The sequence below is a fragment of the Erythrolamprus reginae genome, chromosome 1 (assembly GCF_031021105.1).
Source record: "Erythrolamprus reginae isolate rEryReg1 chromosome 1, rEryReg1.hap1, whole genome shotgun sequence".
Taxonomy (NCBI): Eukaryota; Metazoa; Chordata; class Lepidosauria; order Squamata; family Dipsadidae; genus Erythrolamprus; species Erythrolamprus reginae.
The window spans coordinates 404,373,726-404,399,056 of record NC_091950.1 but is presented as its reverse complement, the minus strand read 5'-3'; the positions used below and the strand labels follow the sequence as shown (position 1 = coordinate 404,399,056).

Genomic DNA, 25,331 nt, shown 5'->3' with positions numbered 1-25,331 from the left:
GATGCAAACAGGTGGACAGTGAAAGAAGCCTGACATTAAAGCATCACATTTGTCTTGAATTGTTATATTGTTGTTGTGAGCCGCCCCGAGTCTACGGAGAAGGGTGGCATACAAATCTAATAAATAATAATAATAATAATCTCCAGGCCACCTTAGATTAGATAACACCAATTTACCAGGGTGAGTTTCTTGCTGTATCTCTCACTCCTGTTTTAAAAGCAATGGGTACATCACTGTACCCGAAACTGCCAGATAATATCATTCCATGGTTTGAAATGATATTCTAGTCCTGCAAACAATCAAGATGGCAACATATGTGAGACTTTCGCCTATCTCCAAAACCTCATACAGGAACAGAGAGAGTGTTTCTCAACGTCAGAAATTTTAATGTGTAAGCTTCAACTCTCCCAGAATTCCTCCAGCCAGGCTGATGAATTCTGGGAGTTGAAGTCCACACACCTTAAAGTTCATGAGATTGAGAAACACTGTTGTATTCTGTGATAATCCCCACAGTTCCATATTAGCCCAGCTCTGCAGAGGGAATCTCAGGTTTTGCCTCTTGTCCAAAAATGCAAGAGGTGTAACAAATTCCTTCTTCAATCTAAAGGGACATTTGAGATGTGATAGCATCATCCATTTCTGTATTTGTCCATTCTGACCTGCAGGCATGAAAGGACATGGAATTGTGGTGGTGGGAAGAATAATGCTAATAACGTAGTCTTGAATCTGGATACCTAAAACATCACTTCTGCTTTTAGTCTGCTTCTTTAAAAAAAACCACAACTCCAAGCTTCTCCAGGTCTTGAAGGGTAATACAAGTAATCCTTGACTTGCAATAGTTCGTTTAGTGACCATTCATAGTTACAACAGCCCTGAAAAAAGTGACGTACGAGCACTTCTTATACTTACACAAATAATATTGGCGCATGGCAATTGATTCATATTTATGACGGTTGCAGTGTCCTGGGGTCGTGTCATCCCCTTTTACAACCTTCTGACAAGCAAAGTCAAGGGGCAAGTCAGATTCACTTAACAATCATTTTACTCAGTTGATAAGTATAGTGTTTCACTTAACAACTGTGGTGCATGAAAGGTTGTACAATGGAGCAAAACTCATAAATTTAGCAACATAAATTTTGGGCTCAACGGCGGTTGTAAGTCAAGGACTACTTGTATAAATAGCCATTTCCCTTTTTATGTCAATCTTAACCAGTCTTGCATTGGCAGCTGGTATGGGTTACACTGTGTACCGGTGGCGAAAATGGAGCTCTGCAAGGCTGGCGTACGTGTGCGCCCAATGAGATTTTGCTTCTGTGCATGCGCAGGAAGCAAAATCTCATGAAGACATGCGCGCACACGGGATTCCGGCAATTTTTTGCTTCTGCGCATGCATGGAAGGGAAAAAAAATTGCCAAAATCAGGTGCGTGTGTCCTCTCGTGAGATTTTGCTTCCTGCCCATGCGCAGAAGCAAAATATCGCTGGGGCGCACGTGCAGGCTGGCAAAATGGAGCTGTGCGTGCAGCTCTGCAAGGCTGGCGTACGTGTGTACCCAATGAGATTTTGCTTCTGCGCATGCGCAGGAAGCAAAATCTCATGAGAAACATGCATGCATATGGGATTCCGGCAATTTTTTGCTTCTGTGCATGCATGCAAGCAAAAAAAAATCGCCAAAATCAGGTGCATGTGTCCTCTCGTGAGATTTTGCTTCCTGCCCATGCGCAGAAGCAAAATATCGCTGGGACGCACGTGCAGGCTGGCAAAGCGGAGTTGCACGCACTTCATTCTGATAGTGGCGGTAAGTAGCAACCTCTGCCTGATCTTAACCCACTGCTGTCGGGATGTTGATTCTCCGAGTCCTCGGAGAGGGGCGGAATACAAATCTAATAAATTATTAATTATTATTATTATTGACGACTGATATAGAACCCACCGAAATATTCCCCTCGGAGATCCTTACCTTTTCCCCAAATATCCTTTGGCAGATGCCGTTTTTTGCTAGCTTCTCTTTGACCTGACGGGTTAGATCTATCGTATCCACTTCTTGGTACATGTAAATCTCGTACTGCTCAGGGGTCAACGGAGGAACGGAAGGCTTGGATGGCTTTGATAAAGAAACAATGGGGGAAGAAGGAAGGGGGCTGTTTTGGGGCGTCTCGCTGCGGCTCGCCCCTGTCACACTCAGTTCCGAGCTCTGAGAATAGGGGGATTCTGCGTTGGGCCACTCTTTCCAATATTCCGAGGAGGAGGAGGGCCCCTGGAGTTGCTGGTTACGGTCTGAACGAGCTTGGTTGCTGGCCTTTTCTTTCCCACTGGTGCTCTCCTCCATTTTGGGTTCTTCTGGAGGAGCTGCGTTCCTTCGGTCAGGCTGCACAGTATTCCACCAATGGTCCTTCCATACCCCACTGCGCCCCAGTTCATTTTTGACGTGCCTCAGTACCCCTTGTGCGGAGTCAGGCATCCCATGGAGGTCTAGAAGGGAGGCCTCTTGGGCCTCCTTCTTGAGACCGGGGACAGTCTGGAGGGAAGACACAGCGCAATCCACGGAGGATGAGTGCTTCTTCAAGGACAGGGCCAGGGGAGGGTAACTGGAAACCGAAGAAACTGCAGGCGTGGAGATCAGTTTTGAGGACAAGATGGACATTTCGGCTTGGGACAGAGCGGTGGCTTTTAAGGCAGGTTCAAGGGAAGCCTGCTGGGCTTCCATCTCTCGCCGCGCCTGTTGCAAAATGGAGCGAATAGCATCGTCGGAACTGCTGCTGGTTGATGCGGAAGGTGGCTGAGCCGGCTCAGCTGCAAGAATAAGGAAACAATGAATTCTTTTAGTTTCTGCAACAAAGTGGTTATCAATCATAAATGTTTATTTCGTTTATCTCTATTACTATTGCAAAATGTTTTATTTTTATTTCTATATAAGAATTCATGCTTATTGATATTTTGGATTTTTTTTCTTTCTTTTCTAATTCTATGCTTTCTTTATTATATATATATACAGTATTTGAATATAGATAATTTAATAGAACATGGTATATCTAAAATGTAATGGATACGGATTAAGACCTGTACAAAAATATATGAGAAATATTCTTTTTAAAATCAATAAACTTTAAAAAAGAAAAGAAAATGGCAGATGAGATGCAGTAGATCACAGCATTCATTTCTCCAAACATCGGTTATAAGAGCTTCTTTCTATCATCTCTCATGCTCCAATAGCTTTTGCCAGGTGTATTTTTTACTAATAAAGCTTATTGCTTCAGAAATTTGTTTAAAACACACACACTCACACACTCTTACAAGACAACCTTATAAAGATCCTGAAAAATAACAGGCATGAAAACTCCCCCATATCAAAATCTTTATAAGGATCCTGAAATTTACCAGGAAAAGCATATTTTCTTACATTTTTATGCCTCAACGAAGGTCAACTATTACCGTGTTTCCCCGATAGTAAGGCAGTGTCTTACTTTCTTTTTACCCCCAAAAGCCCCACTGTGTCTTACTTTGGGGGTATGTCTTATATTGTCCCGGGCACCGGGGCCGGCTCGTCTTCGGGCTTCGGCGAGTCAGAGGGCGGGCATTTCAGCACACAAACGCTTCGAGGAAAAGGAAGGGACGCGGTCGCCCCCCCTCCCCTGCCGAACCTTTCCTTTCGGTCTCCACCCCCCCACCTCCACGCCGTCTTCTCTCCCTCCAATCACCCTCCCTCCATCCCCCCTCCCCCCTTCCAATGGGCTATTGGACGTGGCCAAACCCTGCACCTCCCGCGTCTCGTGTCCTCGGCGGTAGCGCATAGAAACACGTTCCCAAGCAGGAGCAGCGGTGGCAGCGGCAGCACCAGCAGCAGCAGCGGTGGTGGCAAGGAGAGGAGCCCTGCCTCGGATACGAAAGGCGGACCCGGGCGAGCGAAGCCGAGTGACAGCAGCAGCACCTCAGGGGCGAGTCCAACGAAGGGACTCCAGCTTTCCCTGTATTCCTGGAGCTGCCGCGCCTGCCTCTTTCCCTTTTTTTGCCGGTTGTGCGCGCCACTTGTGCACGCCGTGTTTGGTGTGGCGCGGTGTCTGTTTGCAGCAATGGCTGCGGCGGCAGCAGCAGCGAGCAACAAGGTGTCGGGAAGGCTCCAGGGGAATGCGGCAGTAGCCTCCCCAGCTGGGAAGAGCGAAGATTCTCTCTCTCTCTCTCCCCCCCGTCACCCACCCTCATGTTCCCCTCGGACCTCCTGGCGTTTACGCGCTGGCTTGGGATCCTGCGCCAAGAAGCCTGAGGGTGCTCTGGCCCAGCCTGGCTGTGTGCTTGAGTGAGGGGCTGTGAAGGTGCTCTCGTTCTCGCTGGAGAACGAGAGCACCTTCACAGCCCCTCACTCAAGCACACAGCCAGGCTGGGCCAGAGCACCCTCAGGCTTCTTGGCGCAGGATCCCAAGCCGGCGCGTAAACGCCAGGAGGTCCGAGGGGAACATGAGGGTGGGTGACGGGGGAGAGAGAGAGAGAGAATCTTCGCTCTTCCCAGCTGGGGAGGCTACTGCCGCATTCCCCTGGAGCCTTCCCGACACCTTGTTGCTCGCTGCTGCTGCCGCCGCAGCCATTGCTGCAAACAGACACCGCGCCACACCACACATGGCGTGCACAAGTGGCGCGCACAACCGGCAAAAAAAGGGAAAGAGGCAGGCGCGGCAGCTCCAGGAATACAGGGAAAGCTGGAGTCCCTTCGTTGGACTCGCCCCTGAGGTGCTGCTGCTGTCACTCGGCTTCGCTCGCCCAGGTCCGCCTTTCATATCCGAGGCAGGGCTCCTCTGCTTGCCGCCACCGCTGCTCCTGCTTGGGAACGTGTTTCTACGCGCAAAGCCGGCGGCGGCAAAGCGGCGGGGTCCAGCCCTCTAGCCGGCGCCTCGCCAGCTATCCGCCGCTTCTTTCTTCTCCGCCTCGCCTCCGCTACTCCCGCCGCCGCCTTTTCTCTCCCCACCGGGCAAGAGGCCGGGCGAGCAGGCTGAGGCGCTGGAACTGGGGCTGCCTGTCCTTGGCGTGAACGGCCGAGGAGTCCTTCTTATCCGTGCCGGGTTTGGGAGACTCTCCTGGGCACGAAGCTCCCTCGCCAGCGCCGCGAACTGCTCCAACGCCTCCCTCGCTTTTAGTACCGTGTTTCCCCGAAAGCAAGACATATGTCTTACTTTCGGGGTATGGCTTATATTAGCCAACCCCCCTGAAACCCCCCATATGTCTTACAATCGGGGGGGTCTTACTATCGGGGAAACACGGTATTAAATGTAAATATTTATTGCCCAAGAAAGTGGAAAAAAATGCTCATAAAAACAAAAGAGCACTACAATACTAAAACAAAGTGAAACAGAAAAACAAAGCACATGTTCCAATCTATCCAAATAAACACTGCCTCCTTAATAGAATGGGATATAGTTAATCAACTGGGGATGATCAAATTCATTTCTTACTTGCAATTGTGCCAATTAATATAAAATAGAAAAACATTCCTTGACTCTGAAACAGTTTGTTACCAAGTCAGTAAGTAGGTGTATACTTGGATACTTATTGTGATGTCATCTACATCACAAGCTATAAGATCAGGGGAATATTCATGAGTCAGATGTAGGCTACAAAGAAGGAAAAATGCTTAAACTGAGCATATAAAAGCTTTCAGCACCACTGTGTATAATAGTATGTTTTGAGTTTAAACGTCCACAAATTCTTACTTATTTTAACTTCTATCCTGCCCAAATCTTGGGCAGGTGTGCAAACTTCCCAATCAAGCTTGCCTCCCCACAACTTCACAAAGAAAATGTTTTGGGGAGAATATCCACAAAATTTGCCTGTTATGGATGGTTTTTTATTAATATACTTCATCCTTAAATTCATCCTGTCTGGGGTATTATAACACACAATGTTTTCAAAGGAGTATTTATGCATATGTTTTGGGAATGTAATAAAGTTCAAAAATTTTGGAAGCAAATACAAAATGGAAGTAAATAAAATTACGAATGGTAACTGGAAAATAACCAAGGAAGCAGCATTATTGATAAAAAACAGCGAGGTAAAAGAATATGAAGAAATCAAAACCGCAGCGATAGAAAGCGCCCAGGCAACTATAGTGCTTGGGTGGAAAGATGATAATAAATGGACGATAAAAAATTGGTGCAGGTACATGGTGGACCACATTCACTATGAAATTATGGAAATTAGATTACATAACTATAATGAAGAGAAATTAGAAGCAACAATGAGGCGGTGGGAGAAGGTTAAAAATGATATATTAACAATATCAGCAAGCGATGCAAATGTAAGAAATAAAATTCAATCACTTTATAAAGGATAATGTAACCCAGAGATGAAGTAAATGAAGGATACAGAATTGAATCTTCCCTGGTGAAGGGGAATTTTTATTTTCTTGTTTGGTGATGGCACACTTTTATGTTTTTTGCTTTTTGTAAAATTATTTAAAAAATCAATAAAAATTATATTAAAAACACACACACACACACAACGTTTTCTTGAGATAAAGGAGGACTCCACACTCTTTAAGCCTTAAGCCTTTAGCAAGGTCATTTGCTTTCTCAGTCTCATAAACACTTACTACTGTTTCCATGTTAACTTGAATTTCAAAGACCAGCACTGCAAAGTTCTCCTACCTGTTTTCTGTACCTGCAGCTCCCTTTTTGCTTGCTCCAGAATGGATTTAATAGCTTCATCAGAGCCAACTTCTGTAGCTCGGATTCTTGTGGTAATGTTACCTGAAGAGAGGAGAAATGATCAATTGTTGAGCAGCTTTTGGAGAATTGATTTTCTAAGCTACAAACGGGTGGCTTGACTCAGTGAATTACTTCCATGATAACTACAACAAGATGAACCAATGAATAAAATCAACAGCTGCAGCTCTATTTTACCTTCCTTCTTACTAGTTTTGCAACCAGTTAGGTCCCACAGAGTGGATCTTCTCCGGGTCCCGTCAACTAAGCAATGTCGCCTGGCGGGACCCAGGGGAACAGCCTTCTCTGTGGCGGCCCCGGCCCTCTGGAACCAACTCCCCCCCAGAGATTAGAACTGTCCCCACCCTCCTTGCCTTTCGTAAACAACTTAAAACCCACCTCTGCCGCCAGGCATGGGGGAATTGTGATCCTCTTTCCCCCTAGGCCTTTGCAATTCTACGCATGGTATGTCTGTATGTATGTTTGGTTTTTATATTAATTGATTTTTAATCATCAATACCAAATTACTATTGTACACTGTTTTATTGTCGCTGTTAGCCACCCCGAGTCTCTGGAGAGGGGCGGCATACAAATCCAATAAATAAATAAATAAATAAATAAATAAATAAACTATTTAGAATTTCAAATATCTGTTCTTTTAGCTTGTCCCTCAGTCACATCTCACAAATGGATCCCTTTCCTTCAAAATCACAATTATTTCAAAAATACTACAAAAGAGAAACGAATTGCTTATTTGCATACTGGACCAACAAAGAGATACTGAGCCTATATATTGATATATTGAGCCTAAAATCTAAGAGTCTATGGAGATTCTCAGTCATCCGTGTCATGGTTGTCCCAAAGGGGTCTTTTTTTCAAAAGGCAACTGGATTTCTTTGCTTTTTCTTGAAGACGTTCCACTTCCTATCAAAGAAGCTTCTTCAGAGCGAAACACCTGAGAAGCAAAACATCTTCAAGGAAATTCAATTCAATTCAATTTATTAGATTTGTATGCCGCCCCTCTCCAAAGACTCGGGGCGGCTCACAACAACAATAAAAACAATATTCTAGCGAAAACAAATCTAATATTAAAAAGCACATAAAAACCCTATCATATTTAAAAAGCAAACAACACATACATATCCAAACATAAATATAAAAAAGGCTGGGGGAAAGGTGTCTCAACTCCTCCATGCCTGGCGGTATAGATGGGTCTTGAGTAATTTACGAAAGACAAGGAGGGTGGGGGCAGTTGTAATCTCCAGGGGGAGTTGATTCCAGAGGGCCGGGGCCACCACAGAGAAGGCTCTTCCCCTGGGTCCTGCCAAACAACATTGTTTAGTCGACGGGACCCGGAGAAGGCCAACTCTGTGGGACCTTATCGGTCGCTGGGATTCGTGCGGTAGCAGGCGGTACTCTGGTCCAAAGCCCAGTTGCCTTTTGGAAAAGCAACTTTGGGACTAAAATCTAAGTACAGGTTTGGTACTGTGTGGATTGCATTAGAGAGTGGCACAGTGGTTAGAGTGCAGTACTGCTGTTTACTTCTGCCGACGCCCGGCTGCCTGTAATTTGGCTGATCAAATCTCACCAGGCTCAAGGTTGACTCAGCCTTCCATCTTTCCGAGGTGGGTAAAATGAGGACCCAGATGGTTGGGGGCAATATACTGATTCTGTAAGCTGCTTAGAGAGGGCTGTGAGCAGTGAGTCCTGGACCGGGAGTCACTGCTCACAGTCACTCATGCCCTCATCACCTCGAGGTTCGACTATTGTAACGCTCTCTACATGGGGCTACCTTTGAAAAGTGTTCGGAAACTTCAGATCATGCAGAATGCAGCTGCGAGAGCAGTCATGGGCTTCCCCAGGTATGCCCATGTCACACCAACACTCCGCAGTCTGCATTGGTTGCCGATCAATTTCCGGTCACAATTCAGAGTGTTGGTTATGACCTATAAAGCCCTTCATGGCATCGGACCAGAATATCTCCGAGACCGCCTTCTGCCGCATGAATCCCAGCGACCGATTAGGTCCCACAGAGTGGGCCTTCTCCGGGTCCCGTCAACTAAACAATGTCGTTTGGCAGGCCCCAGGGGAAGAGCCTTCTCTGTGGCGGCCCCGAATCTCTGGAACCAGCTCCCCCCAGAGATTAGAACTGCCCCCACCCTCCTTGCCTTTCGTAAAATCCTCAAAACCCACCTTTGTCGTCAGGCATGGGGGAACTGAGATATCTCCCCCGGGCCTATACAATTCATATATGGCATGTTTGTACGTATGTCTGCTTAATAATGGGGTTTTTAAAATATTTTAAATTTTAAATTATTAGATTTGTTATGAACTGTTTTATTGTGTTGTGAGCCGCCCCGAGTCTACGGAGAGAGGCGGCATACAAATCTAATAAATAAATAAATAAATAAATAAATAAATAAATAAATAAATAAATAAATAAATAAATAAATAAATAAATCTAATAAATCTAATAAACAAACAAACAAACAAACAAACAAACAAACAAACAAACAAATATAAGACTAAGCGCTATTGCTATTGCCCAAGTATCATGATTTGGTTCAGAAGTTGGTATCATGCATCATCGAGCTGCCTTATCTAGACTGATTTTATCTCCTCTAAGCAGTTTTTGTCTGGAACCCCCCCCCCCCCCCCCCGCTTCTTTAATGTGGATTTTCTGGAACCAGGACCTGGTGCTCTAAGTCAGTGATTTTCAACCTTTTTTGAGCCATGGCACATTTTTTACATTTACAAAACCCTGGGGCACATTGAGAGGGGGGAGGGGCGGCTAAAAAAAGTTTGGACAAAAAAATTTTCTCTCTCTTCCTCCCTTTCGCTCTATTTCTCTCTCCCTCCCTCTTTCTCTCCCTTCTTTTTTTTTCTCTTTCCATCCCTCTTTCTTTCTCTCTTCCTTCCTTCCTCTCTTTTTTGCTCTCTTTCTCCCGCCCTCCCTCCCTATGTTTTTCTCTCTCCCACCTTCCCTCCCTCTCTTTCTCTTTCTCTCTTTCTTTCTTTCTCTCTCTTTCTTTCTCTCTCTCTTGCTTTCTTTCTCTCTCTTGTTCTCTCTCTCTCTTGCTTTCTTTCTCTCTTTCTCTTTCTCTCTCTCTCTCTTGTTTTCTTTTTCTCTCTCTTGCTTTCTTTCTTTCTCTCTCTCTCTTTCTCTCTCTTGCTTTCTTTCTCTCTCTCTTTCTTTCTCTCTCTTGTTTTCTTTCTTTCTCTCTCTTGTTTTCTTTCTTTCTTTCTCTCTTTCTTTCTTTCTTTCTCTCTCTCTTGTTTTCTTTCTCTCTCTGAGTTTCGCGGCACACCTGACCATGTCTCACGGCACACTAGTGTGCCGCGGCACACTGGTTGAAAAACACTGCTCTAAGTACTCCACTAATGCGTGTTGACTCATCAAACTCACTGCAAACCTAAGATAACATAGCAACATTTTTTAGCAGCAAACTCTCAAACAATATTTTATATATTCTGCTCTCGAAAGTCAATGGACAAGTTCCATCCAAAGCACGAACAGTTCCTGAACATAATGTGCAAGACTTTTTTCCTCCCTTTTCCATGGTTTTTTTTTTTTAAAAGAAAATCTGCTAAACATTAAAAAAAGCAAATATAATGAAGTTTTGTAGACAGGAATAAAAAAAAATACAGACATAAGGAATACGTATTGGAGGGGGCAGTGCATTTGAATTATTTTGGTCATTTTCCAAATTGGCAATACGCCTAAGCAGCATTCAAATCGTCCTTTAAACAAGATATAGCTCAGTGCTTGCTTTTAAAAGACGGAAAGTTCAGTGGAAGCAGACCAAATGTGCTTTAATGGGGAGCCCATAATCCTTAATTATCAAGTGCCTATCATTCTCAAAAGGCTGGAGATAGAAAAATCCAACTGGCGCCTTCCCCCACCCACTCAGTTAATAGCAGCATCATTCATTCATTCATCAGAATTTTCAACTTTGCACACATCCCTAAAATGGATGGAAATATTAGAATAACACGATCTATCTGACCTGTGCTGTCCTAGCATCCATCTATGAATTCAGGACTTTTACGTACAGTATTTGGGCTATTTAGGACGACTGGTATGTAACATGATACAGGTGGGCTGAAGGTTCAAATTCCCAATTCTAGTATCAAAGGTCCTAAGACTATGGCCTACATTGGCTGCCGATCAGTTTCCGGTCACAATTCAAAGTGTTGGTAATGACCTTTAAAGCCCTACATGGCAGTGGACCGGAATACCTCTGGAACTGCCTTCTACTGCACGAATCCCAGCGGCTGAGAAGGTCCCACAGAGTTGGCCTTCTCCGGGTCCCGTCGACCAAACAATGTCGTTTGGCGGGCCCCAGGGGAAGAGCCTTCTCTGTGGTGGCCCCGGCCCTCTGGAATCAACTCCCCCCAGAGATTAGAACAGCCCCCACTCTCCTTGTCTTTCGCAAATTACTTAAGACCCACCTATATCGCCAGGCATAGGGGAACTAAGACATCCTCCCCCAGGCTTTTATATTTTATGTTTGGTATGTATGTGCTGTATGGTTTTAATTGCTGGGGTCTTATATATGTTTTTTAATATTGGATTTGTTTTACTGCTATATTGTTTTATTATTGTTGTGAGCTGCCCCGAGTCTTCGGAGAGGGGCGGCATACAAGTCCAATAAATTATTATTATTATTATTATTATTATTATTATTATTTATTTATTAGATTTGTATGCTGCTCCTCTCCGAAGACCCTGAGTTCAAAATATGATCAATACAAGTATAGCAGCCAATTAAAAAATTCCTGCAAAATCATTGGGGTTGAGGATACATGGTGCTCAGCAAAAATAAACTATTAACTGAAACGATTAAAAGCTCACATTCACAAATAACTCTTCCTATGTAATGTGTCTGAAGCCCAGCTTCTCTGAAGATCTGCAGGAAACCCTTCAAATATCCTCTCTAGTTGTAGATGACTGGCTATCTGTCTCTTTTTGTGCCTTTAAGTACTGCTCCTGGGAGGCATTCAACTGCAAGTTTGGTTTGTTGAAATAGCATAGAAACATAGAAGTCTGACGACAGAAAAAGACCTCAGAGTCCATCTAGTCTGCCCTTAAACTATTTTCTGTATTTTATCTTAGGATGGATATATGTTTATCCCAGGCATGTTTAAATTCAGTTACTGTGGATTTATCTACCACGTCTGCTGGAAGTTTGTTCCAAGGATCTACTACACTTTCAGTAAAATAATATTTTCTCATGTTGCTTTTGATCTTTCCCCCAACTAACTTCAGATTGTGTCCCCTTGTTCTTGTGTTCACTTTCCTATTAAAAACACTTCCCTCCTGGACCTTATTTAACCCTTTAACATATTTAAATGTTTCGATCATGTCCCCCCTTTTCCTTCTGTCTTCCAGACTATACAGATTGGGTTCATTCAGTCTTTCCTGATACGTTTTATGCTTAAGACCTTCCACCATTCTTGTAGCCCATCTTTGGACCCGTCTTTGCATCCTTTAATAATTTAACAAAGTTGGAAGGGACATTGGAGGTCATCTAGTCCAACCCACTGCTTAGGCAAGAAACCCCATACCACTTCAGACAAAAGGTTATCTAATCTTTTCTTTAAAACTTCCAGTGTTGGAGTATTTACAACTTCTGGAGGCAAGTTGTTCCACTGATTAATTGTCAGGAAACTTCTCCTAAATTCTAACTGCTTCTCTCCTTGTTTAGTTTACACCCATTGCTTCTTGTTCTGACCTCAGGTGCTTTGGAGAATAGGTTGACTCCCTCTTTTTTGTAGCGACCACTGAGATATTGGAACACTGCTATCATGTCTCCCCTAGTCTTTCTTTTCATAAAACTAGACATATCCAGTTCCAGCAACCGTTCTTCATATGTTTTAGCCTCCAGTCCTCTAATCATCTTTTTGCTCTTATCTGCACTTTTTCTAGTCTCAACATCTTTTTTACAACGTGGCTACCAAAACTGAATGCAGTATTCCAAGTGTGGCCTTCCCAAGGCCTTATAAAGTGGTATTTACACGTCATGTGATCTTGATTCTATCCCTCTGTTTTTGCAGAAGGACAATCCTAATACTCTTTGCAGTCATCGGAGGAATTAATTTGCCTCCAGAAGTTAGCCAGCTCCTTGTTTTATCATTTCTTAATTAAAACAAGACACTGAACATAAAAGAGGGAATGTGTTTAAAAGTTCCAAATTCCTCTGTGCCTTCATTACCCAGTTTTTAAGTATTTAAGGCAATTACCCTGAGTTTAAAAGAAATCTGAAATAGCGCTGGTAGGCACAATGGTGACTTCATTTTGGTTAATAATGTAAGAATTTATATAACCATTTTCCTCGGTATTTAAACGGCTTCATTCCCACCAGGCCTTAGTACACCATCTCACGACCGATTAAGAACAGTTCGTCTGAAAGAGCATCCTGTCCTATTCTCCTTTACAGACTGAGAACACAAGGAGAGAATTGGAGATCTCAAGGTTCCCCTTCTACTACCTTGTTTTCCCGAAAATAAGACAGCATCTTATATTAATTTTTGCTTCCAAAGATGTGCTACGTCTTATTTTCAGGGGATGTTTTATTTTTTTTCAATGAAGAAGAATTCACATTTATTGCTGAACATTTATTATATACTATAGTTGTCATCACAAACCAGCATAAACAGACGAACTGTGAATCCTATCAAGAATTTCTTACTACTACCATGCCATTATTTCCATGTACAGTAATACCTTGTCTTACAAACTTAATTGGTTCCGGGATGAGGTTCTTAAGGTGAAAAGTTTGTAAGATGAAACAATGTTTCCCATAGGAATCAATGGAAAAGCGATTAATGCGTGCAAGCCCAAAATTCCCCCCTTTTGCCAGCCGAAGCGCCTGTTTTTGCACTGCTGGGATTTCCTTGAGGCTCCCCTCCATGGGAAACCCCACCGCCAGACTTCTGTGTTTTTGCGATGCTGCGATTTCACTGAGGCTCCCCTCGCTGGGAAACCCCACCTCCGGACTTCCGTTGCCAGCGAAGTGCCCATTTTTGCACTGCTGGGATTCCCCTGCATCATCACAAAAACATGGAAGTCCGGAGGTGGGGTTTCCCATGGAGGGGAGCCTGGGGGGAATCCCAGCAGAGCAAAAACGGGTGCTTCGGTGGCAACGGAAGTCCGGAAGCGGGGCATCCCAGCGGTGGCAGTGGGTTTGTAAGGTGAAAATATTTTGTAAGAAGAGGCAAAAAAATCTTAAACCCCAGGTTTGTATCTCGAGAAGTTTGTATGACGAGGCGTTTGTAAGACGAGGTATCACTGTACAACAATTATACTTTCTTCAAATATATGTTATTTATGTTCTGTTCGGGAATACTGCGAAATGAAACGTCTCCTATGTCTTGCTTTTGGGGGATGCCTTATATTAGGCAATTGTACGAAACCTCTCCTATGTCTTACTTTTGTGGGTGACTTATTTTCAGGGAAACAAGGTATTAGTAGCCCATGGATGGCCTAGTTATATCTCCAGACCACAGACGTCTGCAAGAATATACAACGCACGCTGGGCTTTTTTTTTAAAAAGCCCAAATTAAAAGTAAACGCATCAATGCACCCAAGCCAGCATATACATTCTTTATGTGGTCAGATTTCTGATGATGCTGTTCATCCACACACATACCCAATTTGTGCTCTATTCTTATCAGTATTATCACTCTTATATTACTTATTTTTATTATTAATCTTTCAGTGTGGCTCATGAGAAAGTGGATGTTTTGGGGACCATCAGCCGATGGGGCCCAGAAGGAAAATCTTTTCTGCCATGGTCCCCCTCCCTTTGTCTTCGAAGAGGGGTGGCATACAAATCTAATTAATAATAATAACAACAACAACAACAACAATATTTCCATTGAGATTAGATTGGCCCTGTCCCAGTTGGCCTTTGGGCAGGCTTTGAAAACTTGGCTTTGTGCTTGAGTCTGGGATACTGGTCGTGGGTTAAAGCCAGTAGTGGGTTGCAGCCGGTATGGCTGGGAGTGGGTTTCCGGTGGCGGAAATGGAGATGCGCAGGCATCTCCGTGCACCCGATACGTGCATGCATGTGCAAGCATGAGATTTTGCTTCTGCGCATGCGCAGCAAATGAAATCTCACATGAGGACGCTCTCACACGTGAGATTCTGCCGATTTTCGATGTTTTTTTGCTTCTGCGCATGCACAGAAGCAATCGCCCCAAATTGGCGAAATCTCACACCTGAGAGCATCCTTGCATGCGATTTTGCTTGCTGTGCACGCACAGAAGTGAAATGTTGTGCTGATGGGGGCGCATGCGTGCCCGTGATGACCCAAGGGGCATACTGGTAGCGGCAGGTAAGTGGAACCCTCGCCTGCTGAAAGGCCATCTCCTGGTGGCATGAATTTATTTAATTACTTAAGGGATGGCCTTCTGCCGCATAAATCCCTGCAGCCGGTTAGGTCCCACAAGGTTTATTTATTTATTTATTAGATTTGTATGCCTCCCCTCTCCGAGGATTTGGAGCGGCTTGGCCTTCTCCAGGTCCCGTCAACCAGACAATATTGTTTGGCGGGGTCTAGGGGAACAGCCTTCTCTGCGGGGGCTCTGACCCTCTGGAATCAGCTCCCCCCAGAGATTTGTACTGCCACCACCCTCCTCTCTTTTTGCAAGAGCCTTAAGACTCACCTGTGTTGCCAGGCTTGGGGCAATTGGCAAATGTGATGCATGGTGTGATTGTATTGTCTGATGGTATATTACATAGGGTTACATCGGACCGGAATACCTTCGGGACTGCCTTCTGCTACATGAATCCCAGCGACCAATTAGGTCCCACAGAGTTGGCCTTCTCCGGGTCCTGTCGACAAAACAATGCCGTTTGGCAGGACCCAGTGGAAGAGCCTTGTCTATGGCGGCCCCGACCTTCTGGAATCAACTCCCCTCAGAGATCAGGACTGCCCCCACCCTCCTTGCCTTTCGCAAACTCCACCTTTGTTGCCAAACATGGGGAAATTGATTCCCCTCGGCCGCCCCATTTTATGTATGGTTTGTTTGGATTGTATGATTGTTTTTAATTAAGGGTTTAAAACTGTTTTTGCTTTTAACACTGGATTTGTATATTGTATTACTGTTGTGAGCCGCTCCGAGTCCTCGGAGAGGGGCGGCATACAAATCTAATAAATTATTATTACATTATTATTATTTCTAGTTATACTTTTTAATATATTAGATTTATTCTATATGCTTGTTTTATATTTATTCTGTGAGCCGCCCCGAGTCTTCGGAGAAGGGCGGCATACAAATCTAATAAATTGAATTGAATTAATTTGACTTCTATGCTGCCCAATCCCGAAGAACTCAGGACAGAATGATGATGATGATTTATTGGATTTGTATGCCGCCCCTCTCCGTGGGTGTGTATGCCTTGTGTGTATGTCTTTTTCTCTTTTATTCTTGTTTTACATTTTGTGCCTTTATTATTATTGTTAAGAGACGCGCAGAAGTGAGAGGGGGAAGCCATATAAACCAGGGGTCTCCAACCTTGGCAACTTTAAGCCTGGTGGACTTCAACTGCCAGAATTCTCCAGCCAGCTGTAGCGGGCCTTTGCTGTCTGGGGAATTCTGGCAGTTGAAGTCTGCCAGATGTAACGTTGCCAAGGCTGGAGACCCCTGATATTAACTGAGTGAGTACAATAAATTAAGGTATTCACTACAGAAAATCAAACAGCCAGAAAACTTAAAATTCTGAACACAGGAAGCAGTTTTGTTAAACGCTGAATTTAAAAGCAGCGGATCAAAATGTCAAACCTGCTGAAAAATAAAAATGAAAGACAAAATTGAATGATATCTGGGAAGTCTCAGATTCCTCATCCCTCCTTTAAATACTCATATAGGAGAAAGCGAGTGTATAAAATACAGGCCGTGTTTGCATAACAAGTTAAGCTAACCTGACCGGTAAATATTTGCTGACTATTCAATGATCAGGTGGGGTTCTTGATGAGCCATCCATGGCTTCTTCAGCTAAACCCCTCTGGGCTGTGCAAAATAAAAGATTTTTTAGTCTTGTTCAGCTTTGAAACAAGCTAGAGAAAGAAATGGAAAACGGTAGCATATGTTCTGCAGTTTAATGTTTCCAAATGTAAAATAATGCACTTGGGGAAAAGGAATCCTCAATCTGAGTATTGCATTGGCAGTTCTGTGTTTGCAAAAACTTCAGAAGAGAAGGATTTAGGGGTAGTGATTTCTGACAGTCTCAAAATGGGTGAGCGGTGTGGTCGGGTGGTAGGAAAAGCAAGTAGAATGCTTGGCTGCATAGCTAGAGGCATAACAAGCAGGAAGAGGGAGATTGTGATCCCCTTATATAGAGCGCTGGTGAGACCACATTTGGAATACTGTGTTCAGTTCTGGAGACCTCACCTACAAAAAGATATTGACAAAATTGAACGGGTCCAAAGACGGGCTACAAGAATGGTGGAAGGTCTTAAGCATAAAACGTATCAGGAAAGACTTAATGAACTCAATCTGTATAGTCTGGAGGACAGAAGGAAAAGGGGGGACATGATCGAAACATTTAAATATGTTAATGGGTTAAATAAGGTCCAGGAGGGAAGTGTTTTTAATAGGAAAGTGAACACAAGAACAAGGGGACACAATCTGAAGTTAGTTGGGGGAAGGATCAAAAGCAACGTGAGAAAATATTATTTCACTGAAAGAGTAGTAGATCCTTGGAACAAACTTCCAACAGATGTGGTTCGTAAATCCACAGTAACTGAATTTAAACATGCCTGGGATAAACATATATCCATTGTAAGATAAAATACAGGAAATAGTATAAGGGCAGACTAGATGGACCATGAGGTCTTTTTCTGCCGTCAGTCTTCCATGTTTCTATGTTTCTTGCTTCTTGCCAAGAAATGGATCTAGTTTGAAAAACCCACGGATGGGTCATTAATAGATATTTGCAGCACTCCAATCCAATGTGGCAAAGATGCTTTGCTCATTTGGAGCTGATGTTGTGTGCTCAACTTATCTGTAGAAAGCTCATTTAGAAATCATGATGTTTTGAGGGGTGGGCTATTCACGGTAGGTGCACATTCTTAAATAAACCAATGCTAATGTGTTAACTCATTAATAGGAATTAAGAAAGCATTAAGAAGAAAGTGCTACAGTGTGACCATGTGCTCTTCCTGCCTACTTAACATAGACGGCTACCATGCAAGCCCCATAATAAATGCACCTTTTTCAAAGGATCAAAGGAAGAGCAAGCATTAAAATTCATATCTGAAAAAATGGACTTTGAGGAGTAATTCATCCCATTTCCTACTTGTAGGTGGATCATTGGGTTTTTTTGACAAAAAGAAAGCAACAGGTGAAGCTAGGGAAAATTGCATCACTGTGGTGGCGCAGTGGTTAGGATGCAGTACTGCAGGCTACTTCTGCTGCCTGCCGGCTGCCTGCAATTTGGTTGATCAAATCTCACCAGGCTCAAGGTTGACTCAGCCTTCTATCCTGCGGAAGTGGGTAAAATGAGGACCCAGATTGTTGACTCTGTAAACTAGACTGCTCAAAAATAAATAAATAAAGGGAACACTTTTAAATTGTTGGGGTTTTAGATATGTTTTATTTTAATATTAGATTTGTCTCACTGTTATATTGTTTTTGTATTACTGTTGTGAGCCGCCCCGAGTCTTCGGAGAGGGGCGGCATACAAATCTAATAAATAATAATAAAATAATAATAATAAACAACAGAGTATAACTCCAAGTAAATCAAACTTCTGTGAAATCAAACTGTCCACTTAGGAAGCAACACTGATTGACAATCAATTTCATTTTGTTGTCAGCGCATTCAACTTTGTACAGAACAAAGTATTTCAATGAGAATATTTCATTCATTCAGATCTAGGATGTGTTATTGAATCTTCCCTTTATATTTTGGAGCAGTGTATTTAGAGAGGGCTGTAAAAGCACTATGAAGTGGTATATAAGCCAAAGTGCTATTGCTATTGCTATCTAATTCCTGGGCAATTAGCACAGCTGCCCCTATATACCAATGAATGCATCTCAAGGGAACCTTCTTTTAAAAATACTGGTTTACAGATGATTCAACGGTCACTGGCCTCATTCAAGACAACGATGAGTCTGCCCTAGGGGTGGGTTCCTCCCAGTTTACCCGATGTTGTCATGGATCTGGTTTGATCGGGGCATACAAATCCAATGAATGAATGAATGAATGAATGAATGAATGAATGAATAAATGAATGAATAAAAAATAAATAAATAAATAAAAATAATAAATAGATATAGATAGATAGATAGATAGATAGATAGATAGATAGATAGATAGATAGATAAATAAAGATACAGGAACAGTTTTTTTCTCTCTTGTGCCACCACTCTGCTGAACACCTAATTCTCACATTACTGTCTTATGTCTATGTGTATTTACACATATAGTAGGGCTGTAGTGTTATTATTTATGTCTATCACCAATACCAATAATTCTAATATCTTATTGGTGTTATTACTATCATTATTCTGTTGATTTGCAGATACACTAAGAGCTTCTGCACCAGAGACAATTTCCTTGTGTGTCTAATCATACACGGCCAAATTAAAGTACTCTACTTCTGTTTCAATTTTTATTCTAATTATATTCAACTTAGTGCAGATCCTGAAACAGAACTGCATCCTGCAATCTGAAACAGATTTGCTCAGAAACAAGTTTAATTGATCTGCCAAATGGATGGAATTACTTCCTTATTTTAAAGAATCAGCCCCACAACAAACCAAATAAAAGTTTCTACAGTATTAGTGTACTGATTCTACACATGGAAAACTGAATGATAAGCCATTCCGATGTCTCAATTTATGAGCACAAACAATTTACCACCCATGAGAATTTATGAATTGGTTCAAAACTAGCCACATTCTGCTCACTAGCCATATTGTGCTACATTGTTTGGATACTGAATTGGATCCTATTTGTTAAGGTGGTTTTTGAGTAGGAACTATTGAGATTGAGTTCATTAAGTCTTTCCTGATACGTTTTATGCTTAAGACCTTCCACCATACTTGTAGCCCGTCTTTGGACCCGTTCAATTTTGTCAACACCTTTTTGTAAGTGAGGTCTCCAGAACTGAACACAGTATTCCAAATGTGGTCTCACCATCACTCTATATAGCGGGATCATAATCTCCCTCTTCCTGCTTGTTATACCTCTAGCTATGCAGCCAAGCATCCCACTTGCTTTCCCTACCGCCTGACTGCACTGTTCACCCATTTTGAGACTGTCAGAAATCACTACCCCTAAATCCTTTTCTTCTGAAGTTTTTGCTAACACAGCACTGCCAATGCAATACTCAGATTGAGGATTCCTTTTCCCCAAGTGCATTATTTTACATTTGGAAACATTAAACTGCAGTTTCCATTGCTTTAACCATTTATCTAGCAAAGCTAAACCATTTACCATATTACAGACGCCTTCTTCATGTGTTTTAGTCTCCAGTTCTCTAATCCTCTTTGTTGCTCTTCTCTGCACTGTAGTCTCCACATCCTTTTTACACCGTGGTGACCAAAACTGAGTGTGGACTTACCAAGGCATTACAAAGTGGTATTAACACCAGGTGATCTTGATTCTATCTCTCTGTTAATGCAGCCTAGACCTGTGTTGGAGTTTTTTGGCAGCTTCTGTACAATACTGGCTCATATTTAGATGATTGTCCATTAGGATTCCAGATTCCTCTCATAGTTAGTAATATTGAGTAAGGCATCATATATACCAGTGATGGCAAACCTATGACATGTGTGCCACAGGTGGCTTGCGGAGCCATATCTGCCGGCATGCGAGCTGTTGCCCTAGCTCAGTTCCAGCGCACATGTGTGCGCTAGCCAGCTGATTTTCAGCTCGCACGGAGACTCTGTGAAGGTGTATTTGGTTCTGGAGAACCTCTGGGGGGGAAGGGGAAGGGCGTACTGTGTACTGGGCCTAAAACAGAGCCTTGGGGAATTCCATTGCATGCCTCCCTCCATGTAGATGCAGTTCCATTGAGCACTACCTGTTGAGTGCTGTTGGTCAGCCAGTTTTGAATCCATCTGGTGGTGATGCTGTCTAACCCACATTTTCCACTCTATCTATTAGTAGGTTATGGTCTACTTTATCAAATGCCTTATGAAGTCCGAGTAAATTATATCGCTCTACTTCATTTTTTCTTACTGCCTTAAGTTCTCAAACCCTTGATGGTATTCTAGCACACATTTGCTACCGAATACTGTTATATCTAGCTGAAATTTATTTATTTATTTATTTATTGGATTTGTATGCCGCCCCTCTCCGCAGACTCGGGGCGGCTAACAACAATGATAAAAACAGCATGTAGAAATCCAATTAATAAAACAACTAAAAACCCTTATAATAAAAATGAACATACACACGAACATACCATGCATAACTTGTAATGGCCTAGGGGCAGTGTTCCCTCTAATATTTTGGGGGGTGGGGGGGTGGGCGGAAAAGTATAGTGTCTGAGCAGCAGTCCCTTCGGGACTGGGCGGCACAGAAATAATAAATAAACAAACAAACAAACAAAAAACCCACCCTGTTTTGCCTCAGAGAATTTCAAAATAAAATACTGTACTGTGTGTCTATAACAGTGAGCTCATAATAGGGCAACTCTATCAATATCAAAATGCCACTTAAATAGTTGAGCTAGTTTCAAACTAGATTTTGATTTTCTTTCTCTCTTCCTTACTCCCATTCATTTTCTTTCTCTTTTCCTTCCTCTCTTTTTTCTATCTGTTTCTCTCTCTTCCTCTCTTCCTCTCTCTCTCCTTCCCTCACTCTTTCCCTCTCGGCTTCTGGGCAGGTTTGGAAAACTCTGAGTTGATGATGATTTTTAAGTGAGCGATTGCTCACTGCTCAGCTTAGAGGGAACTATGCCTAGGGGGAAGGAATATCTTAACTCCTTAATGCCATTGTATGTCTGTACACACCTCCACATCTCTATATTTATACAGCACTTTGCTCACCATTTCTACCACTGAAGAAAGAAATGTGGCTTGCATTGTTTAAGATTCATAGCAGTGTCCATTCTATACACATAACACACAAATGCTTAACTTTTCATGCCAATATCACTTTTGACTGTGAATCTAAAACGCCAAGAAGCCACAAAGGCTACAAGAGCTGGTATGAGATAATGGGCTACCCATCAGACTTGAACCAATGATTCTGCCATGAAATTTACCATGTGGTCACTTGTAGTCTTATAAAATGGGATTATTCCCAAGGATGTTGACCTGAGCTCCTTGAAGAAAGCATAGAAAATTAGTGGGATTGAGAGTAGGGAAGTCCAGCTTTGCCTGAGTGAGACAGTTTACTTGAAGGAGCTAGGTTAGTATAGCAAAAGACTTAGAACGAGAGAAAAGAGGGGATGAGTGATCTAGATGCTAACCCTTGGTTTTGTTTTATACTTACTGCACCAGTATAGATATAGCATGGACTCTTTGCCAAGCATCATTTACCATTCCTCTTCCTCTTTTCCTTACCCAGCATCAACCTGATTTTATATGATCTCCACACTGGCATCATGTAGGATGCTAATAAGGGTCGACCTCAGAACGAGTGTTTGTAGACCTATAGTTGCTTCAAAGCACTGATTCTCAGGGTGACTTAATTACCTTTGATTAGCACCAAGCATGATCTGGTTTAATTGTGACCTGAAGTCCTGTCAATGCAGGGAAAAATGGAACTAATATGAAGAGGAAGAGGAGGGAAGAAGTGATTTCAAAGGTAGCTTGGGTGGAGCCCATGTTACGTCTACACAGGGCCCACTGTCTGTTTTTCCTCTCAGATTCCAGGCCAGAATCAAACTGCACCCCCTTTGTGTTTATACCAACAACAATGAAGACGACACACAACTAAGCACACTTCACTTTCCAAAGATCAACCGCAAAGAGAAGCACCTGCCTGTGACGTACCTTCTGACCCATTTCTTCGTTTCGGTACTTCCTGAAATAGCCTGCTCAGGTTCTGGCCTGGATTCTCTGTTGAAAAACAAGTCGGGTAAGAACAAAACAATCAGGGGGTGGTTCTTCTTATAACTTTGGGCTTTTGTGAGATGGAACAAGAACTGTCTAGCACTGATAGGGGTTGGAGAGGGAGGGGGGGAGGGAGGGAGAGGCGCGGGAGATAGAGAGTGGACGGTGGACAAGGGCAGCAGTGAAATCAAGCAGCTCCTAAACCTTTTGGGCCTGGCTACTTTGAAAAAAGAAGCAAGGCAGACTACTGGTTAATCACGATTAAAGGAGTTTAAAAAGATATAAATAAACATCTAAAAGGCACAAAAAGACAGAGATGGGTCAGTAATTCTTACAAGAGCGGATGACCCCCAAGGAAGGGAACATGCTGTAAGATGCTATGAACACTTCTGGGCAATCTAGGGAAGCTCTGCTTCAAAAAAGCACACAACACCTTCTCAAATCCCCATTCTCTTGAAAGCTTCCCTTCCAAATGAAATGCAACTGCTTTAGGATTGCAAAGCAATTTCACTTTAGAAATTGGGACGGGGGGAAATCTCCACCCCTTATTATTTCATACAAATACCAGCAAGGAGGTTTGTTCCAAAACAAATATCTGAAGTACAGTGGTACCTCTACTTAAGAACGTCTCTACTTAAGAACTTTTCTAGATAAGAACCGGGTGTTCAAGATTTTTTTGCCTCTTCTTAAAAAACATTTTCTACTTAAGAACCCGAGCCCGGAAAAATTTCTCAGGAAATTTGAGAGCGGCATGAAAGCCCGGCCAGTTTCTTGCCACTCCCCCTTTAATCACTGCCATTTCGGGCTTTTCTGGGCTGCCAGAGGAGCCTTTTGGTGGCGCTTAAGGAGGCTTTGGCAGTCCAGAGCTAACAGAGCGTTTTCCTTTCTCTGGCCGCTTGGAGAGGGAATAAACCACTTTGTGCCTCCCACACACCTGGCATGATGTTGCCTCCTGGAGTGTCTGGGCGCGGAAAGGCAAAAGGGGGCACTTTCGCCCCGGCCGGATCAACTCGGCTTCAGCCAAACCGAGGAGTCACCACAGTGAAGGAAAGGTGCCAGCTACAAAGCGAGCAAGCGAGAGGAGAGGGGAGCCCATCAGCATGGGAAGGAAGAGGAAGCAGGTAGCAGCAACAGCCGCCTTTCAGTCAAAGGAGCGGGAGGTTCCCTCCTCTTACCCGCCTGGGTTTCTCTCTCTGGTGCAGTCTATGGGAGGCAGCCTCGCGCCGGGTGTATGGGAGGTCCATGCTCCTCCTCGCTGCCTCAGGGTCCCTCTTTTTTTTTTTTAAGCCTTAAAGTTTTGGATTATTTTGATTCCCGTCACCTCATCTTCTTCCTTCGGCAGCGACTGTCCTCCTCCTCTTCTTCCTCCTCCTCCTCCCACCCAAATTCTGAGCTTTTATTTCTTTCCTAATGGGTTTGCACGCATTGTTTGCTTTTACATTGATTCCTATGGGGAAAATTGCTTCTACTTACAAATTTTTCTACTTAAGAACCTGGTCACGGAACGAATTAAGTTCTTAAGTAGAGATACCACTGTACCATGTAATATAATAAAGAGGAGGAACAAGCCAACCGTACCAGTTAGCATCTTAAGAAAATAAAAAGTGGGCAGGAAATTGTTGACGATGATTATCCTTATTCTATCCTGTACTTTTTTTAGACAAATAAACAAACCCCAATGTGATATATTGTTATCCCATTTTAAATGATGAGTGGCAGAATATTGGAGATCTAACATATCCCGAGAGGGAGCTAAGCAGAGAATAATTGGCTCTTCGCTCCAGGCCCCCCAGGCCCCCTAGAAGAATGAGATTATAGAGAACACAGGAAATGCCCTTTGCACATAGCACTCACATATTATTGTAAGCACCAGACAATTGTGCATAACCTTTGTGTGCTCAGGTGGATGTAACTGGGCTCTCATTGGCTGCTGTGTTAACGGGGCACTGTATGAGAAAATGTACGTGCTAAGAATTCACGTTTGTAGTTCTCACGGTTATAGAGCAAAAAAAAAAAAGACAGCTGCAGTTGAGCGTTGTCTGCCAGTTTGCTTCTACAGGGACCAAGGAGGACGTTTTACGTCTAATGGTGAAAGAAAACAGCTCTCCTACTTTCTGCATGCAATGTGCATCCAGCCTTTCCCGTCCTTGGATGAAGTCTGACGCCATGTCAAACGTCAAGGGTTGTTACAAAATATACAGTCATTTTATATTCCTTAATAAAATAGGAATGCTCAAGTTTGCAGCATGTACAGACCAGCATTCTTGTTAAGTTCTTTTCTGTCCCTCTGTAAACCCTATCCTTGAATCAGAGGTTGCATTAACGTACTTTCCCTACCGGTTTGCAAATGTGAACACACGCAGGTCGTTACTACTTCGCCCGAACCGGCTAAATACAGTGGTACCTCTACCTACGAACGCCTCTACTTACGAACTTTTCTAAATAAGAACTGGGTGTTCAAGATTTTTTTGCCTCTTTTCAAGAACTATTTTCCACTTGCAAACCCGAGCCTCCGAAACTGTAACCGGAAAAGGCAGGGAGAAGCCTCTGTGGGGCCTCTCTAGGAATGTCCTGGGAAGAAACAGGGCTGGAAAAGGCAGGGAGAAGCCTCTGCGGGGCCTCTCT

At 43.2% G+C, this 25,331-nt stretch overlaps 1 protein-coding gene across 6 annotated transcripts in view; it reads right to left on the bottom strand.

The window, feature by feature from the left end:
- Positions 1 to 25,331, bottom strand: part of CUX1 (cut like homeobox 1) — a 538,811-nt gene that overhangs the window by 134,870 nt on the left and 378,610 nt on the right. For 3 of the 6 annotated variants that reach the window (XM_070735185.1, XM_070735184.1, XM_070735181.1), the window contains exons 16-18: positions 22,647 to 22,712; positions 6,631 to 6,732; positions 1,959 to 2,791 (exon numbers count right to left, since the gene is read on the bottom strand). The exons of 1 other annotated variant lie outside the window; for it this stretch is intronic. In XM_070735185.1, coding sequence (XP_070591286.1) covers positions 1,959 to 2,791; positions 6,631 to 6,732; positions 22,647 to 22,712 — 1,001 coding nt within the window. The remainder of the gene's footprint in view (positions 1 to 1,958; positions 2,792 to 6,630; positions 6,733 to 22,646; positions 22,713 to 25,331) is intronic. 2 more of the 6 variants (XM_070735182.1, XM_070735183.1) reach the window with 1 other exon arrangement.